The sequence below is a fragment of the Penaeus monodon genome, chromosome 13, assembly GCF_015228065.2.
Source record: "Penaeus monodon isolate SGIC_2016 chromosome 13, NSTDA_Pmon_1, whole genome shotgun sequence".
Taxonomy (NCBI): Eukaryota; Metazoa; Arthropoda; class Malacostraca; order Decapoda; family Penaeidae; genus Penaeus; species Penaeus monodon.
Window position 1 is genome coordinate 36,782,157 of NC_051398.1, and position 5,118 is coordinate 36,787,274.

General features: G+C 33.7%; 1 protein-coding gene across 1 annotated transcript in view; it reads left to right on the plus strand.

Moving 5' to 3' along the window:
• Positions 1-4,703, plus strand: part of LOC119580276 (ribonuclease Z, mitochondrial-like) — a 10,613-nt gene extending 5,910 nt beyond the window's left edge. The window contains exons 7-13 of the mRNA XM_037928321.1: positions 1-496; positions 799-1,026; positions 1,151-1,352; positions 1,525-1,828; positions 2,128-2,228; positions 3,313-3,435; positions 3,642-4,703. Coding sequence (XP_037784249.1) covers positions 1-496; positions 799-1,026; positions 1,151-1,352; positions 1,525-1,828; positions 2,128-2,228; positions 3,313-3,435; positions 3,642-3,848 — 1,661 coding nt within the window. The 3' untranslated portion in view covers positions 3,849-4,703. The remainder of the gene's footprint in view (positions 497-798; positions 1,027-1,150; positions 1,353-1,524; positions 1,829-2,127; positions 2,229-3,312; positions 3,436-3,641) is intronic.
• Positions 4,704-5,118: the final 415 nt, after the last annotated feature.

Consider the following 5,118-nt stretch of genomic DNA (forward strand, 5'->3'; position numbering starts at 1 on the left):
TTATAGAGATACCAACAGATGCCTACCTGGATTCCCTACTTGAATGTCCAACATTTATGCAATACCAACCCAGTGGTGCATCTGACAGTGATTTGGCAGAAGTTGTTGTACATTTCACACCCTCACAAGTCTTGGCCAATCCACGCTACCAAGAGTGGATGTCGAGATTTTCTCCATCAACAAACCACATTATTGCAAATGATGCTAGCTCTTGTATGGGATCAGAAGCTGTTCACAGGCTCCAGTATAAGCTAAATCACCTTAGTGAAGATCTTTTTCCTCTCTTGGAAGACAAAAGTATCCCCATCACAGAGGAAGATCGGCAAGAATCAAATAACGGCAACACGGCAGAAAATGTTGATTTTACCAGTGATGAAAAATCTTCAGAAAAAGAGAATGTTGAGTCTAATTCCTCATCAAAACACATTGTAGGTCCAACTCATCAAGCACACACTCTTCTTATGTACCACATCAGACCAAAGAAGAAAATAGACAGGTGAGTCAAGTACTGGTTGTATTGTTAAGAAATGATACATTCACACATTTTTTATTTTCGCTATTACACTGCATAAGTAGGGAATGTTATAATTGTGATCTAGTGTGAGATTGTTATGTATGAATGAGGTATCTATCTTATTCTCATGAATGTTGTGTAGATGTATTTTGATTCCTTTTATTGAATCAATATAAACTCACACAAAGGCAGTAGTGCCAAGTTCAGCAAAGAAGATGGTAATGAAAAGATATTATGCAGTGTACAGCTCACATAATTGAAATCATGATTCTTGTGGTACACAGGTCAAATCATCTTATGCTGAAACCTCAATCTTATATCAAAGAATGTTATGAAGAAGAAAAGTTTGAGCCAGCCCTACTCAGTGCAAAAGCAAAGCTAGAATCAACAAGTCTGAAAGAACATCAGGAAAAATCTACACCTCAGAATTATCCTGATGTGATCTTCTTAGGAACAGGATCTTGTATACCAAACAAAACAAGAAATACTTCTGGTATATTGGTTAATATAAGGTTAGTGCAGGTTAAGATGTTGCTATGATATTAACTGCATTCCTGCATAAACTGATGAATGAAAATTATATAGATTTATGTACTTTCACTTTACAAATTTGTTTTAGTTGCCTTTAATTTTCAGTGTTGATAAGACTCTGTTACTGGACTGTGGTGAGGGTACTTATGGGCAGCTTGTAAGGTTACTTGGACTAAATGAAGCAGATAAAGCCCTTCGGAATCTTGCTGCTGTGTATGTTAGCCACTTGCATGCAGACCATCATATTGGTTTCATCAATATTCTCCTTGGTAGAAGAAAGGCTTTTCAACGTGCAGGAATAACTGAAGTTAGCATGAAAGATATTTATAAAAATTATGTACTATGATATAAAGTAGAAATATGAAAATATATGCATGATTAAATATCAATATTTTTGATAGATTGGATAAAATATCAAAATTTGTGTGGATGTTGTGTTTATGACAATTAATGTTTTCATATCTCCTACTTAACTCCAGATTCCCAAGCTGCCTCTCCTAGCACCTCAGAAAATATTGGCATATCTCATTTCATACCATGCTAACTTTGAACCAGTACTCCAAGACTTTTCCTTAATTGCAAATCATAAACTTTTAGCACAAAACTTTATATTAGAAAAAGATCTGTATGAGGAACTATGTTCACAACTAGACATGAAGAAAATAGATATGACATATGTGATTCATTGCCCCAACTCATTTGGAGTGGCATGGACTCATGTTGATGGATGGAAGCTTGTGTATTCAGGTGACACTATGCCTTGCTCTGGTCTTGTTGAGATAGGTGAGTACAGTTTGTTTTTTTATAATTTCATTTGTTCAAAACATGTTGGCAAGATTTTTTAAGTGGGGAATTGGGAATATCATAAAGTACATGTTGATGAAGTTTGTATTTAGAATAGAATTCTTTTTAATGAATTTCATAGTCGTAGATACCTATATTTAATTTATTTTAGCTTTATTTTAGGGAAGTAGGATATGTAATATACTGACATGTATTTTCTTAATATGCTTTTACAACAAATATAATGACATAATAGTATTATCTCTATATGCTTGTGAGAACTGTCTTCTGAATTATAGGGCAGAATTGTGACTTGCTGATACATGAGGCAACTATGGAGGATGAACTTGAAGATGATGCAAGGATAAAGACACACTCAACTACTTCACAAGCCATTCAGGTGAGAAACTTAATTTAGATTTGTATCATGTTGCTGGTAAAGTAAGGTGCATCAGGTAATTTCATTAAAATAAGGATAATTTCTGTTTCAAATGAATGAAGATGTTGTAGTACCAGAGGTGTTGTTTGAAAAGAAAGTTGTCCATGGCACCAAGGATATTATATCTGGAAAACTATCAAATTTATTCTGAAGAAGTGAATGTCTGTGTAGCATGTTTAGCATTCTTAAAATAATTGATGTGAACAGAGTAACACACTGCAGGCTTAAAAAAAAAAAAAATTATTGTCACATGTATTCTGCTATTCAGATACTGAAGTGGCAAATAATGGCAATTGTCAATTGTTCTTTTGTATTTCAATCCTGACATTAACATTCACTTTTCTAGCTTTTTTACACTTCTTGAAGGAGAACCATGTATATAGCTACTTAACCATTCACTCCAGGATGTGGGTAGTGTATGTTGCTCCACATTATCTCAGGTGCAGTGACCCAAGCTCTTGACATAGTTAGACATCATCCAACACATAAAAATTTACACTGCAACATAATATGATGTCACCTGGCATGAATGGGTCAAATTGTGTTAGATGGAATAATATTCTTGTGCATTTGTGGAGATACTACTGTATCCCATTTAGTAAATGATGTTTAGTGTGTGAGATTTGTAGAGAGGTTTAGGATAACATTAATATTTCATCTATATTGTATTTAAGCTTTATTCAGTCATCTAATTTTAACTCATCACCCATAAGAAGAGACATGAACTGTCAACAGGGATACAGAAACTCTTCTGGAACTGCACTTGAAAATGCCTTTGAATGCAAACTCAGTGAGAGAGATAGAATGATTGCCTGATTGGTCTTATTGCTTATAGGCCTACATTGTCTCTGTCTTTCTCCCCCCTTCTTTTACTTTGTATCTCTCTCTCTTCTTCTTCTTTACTGACATTTCATATGTGTTTCTAGTAACTTTTTTCATTAAAAGTATTACCTTCTTATGAATTATGTTAAAAGAATGTCAATATTCATCGTTAAGATTTCCACTCTTAGTGATTATAAACTTAACAGTGTTTTCACATTTCCAGGTTGGGCGAGACATGAATGCAGAGAACATTTTGCTCACTCATTTTTCACAGCGTTATGCCAAAGTGCCTCTTTTTGAAGATGATCTCCCAGAGAAAGTAGGAATTGCTTTTGACAACATGAGGGTAGGTGATGTGATTTTTTTTTTTAATATACATAAATATAAATGGATAATGAAAATAAGATTCAGAGTATTGTAAAGACTAATTATGAAGGAATAAGTAGTAGTCCTATTATTCAAATTATGTTACAGACCTACTTACCTTTCTATAGGTATCCTATTTTAGAATTTTTAAAAAATCTGTACACTTTTTTAAATCTCTTGCACCAGGTTGCTTTTAAGAACCTACCAAAACTCCGTCACTTGTATGGGGCGCTCGTAGCTATGTTTTCCGAGGATTATGATGAGATGCTGGAGAAGACAGCTAAGAAGAGAGCAGCGAGAGAAAATTTGCGGTTGCAGCTGGAGGAGCTCAGCAATAAGGAGGAAATTCAGGGGAGCAAACGTGCTAAGCAGGAGCAGAGTAGTGCGTTATGAGGGAGATTTTCCTGTAGTTGACTTTTTTTATTTTGATTATTATCATTATTTCCCATGATATAGCAATTTCGAGTTCAGTGAGTAGATACGTTTTAGTCAGGTTTTATGAGGACTAGTTTTTATGAACAAAATGGTATATGTGCCTATTTATCATGATGGAAGGAAAGCAAGTTATTCACAGATTAGTGGTGATTAAAGATCTAACTGCTTGTGAGATTATAATTTACATATGTAAAAAGCTGCATAGCATAATGGATAAAATCAATACTGTGATCATTATATTTGACAGACATTATGTCCCTGATGATTCTCATTTTTTCCTCCAATACACACAAATACACATGCACACTTACACAAGACAAAGCATTCATATCTGCTTTTATCCGAAATTGGAGTTTTCATTCAGTAAAGGGTAAACATTTTGATCCAGTTTTTTTACTTGTTGAAAATAAGGATACATATTGAACATTGTGTTATATTTCAAAGTTCAGTGTAATGGACCATAATTTACATATTTTATGAAAGACAAGGAGATACAGAAGTGCCAACAGTATAAGGAAGTATAATTTACTTGCTTTTTGTGCATATATCTTTTGAACAGAAATAAATGACTGTGATTTTCACTGAAGCCTTAATACACAGTGTAAGGTTCTACCGATGTTAACTCTTAAAGGAATTTTATATCTATACTGCTGGGATAATTATATACTGGTGTTGTGGACAGCATTTTGTGGTCTTTGCATGACATAATGGAAAGCTATATTACTTCTTTTCAGTTACATTCTTTTATGGACCATATTGAATCTGTAAAAATCTTCTGTTGAAGAAATATATATATATACGCATTGTTTGCAACATGTGAGTTTTATTAACCTCACTATAGTAGTGTATATTTTGGTAGATTGGGCAAAGACTGTTTTAGTGACAGGAAGATTTCAGGTTAACACTCACATTTAATTAGATTTTATGTTTAGCTGTTATGAAAATTGGTAATAACACATTATTTATAATAATGTCAGTGATAATAGTAATGGCCTTATTTTTCTCAAGAAAAATCAAGGAATAAGGTAAACAAGTAAGATCAGGTAAGCTAGTAAGCATTTGCAAAGCCATCTATGTTCCAGCTAAATGATTAAACCAAACTATAGTTGCCTGTTATGTGCCCAGTGTCAATTCCACAATAAAAGTTTTGATTAAGAACCTAACCCTGTCAGTGTGTTGAAGGGTATTTCAATATTTTAGACTTTGGAATGTCTTGTGATTTGTTTTC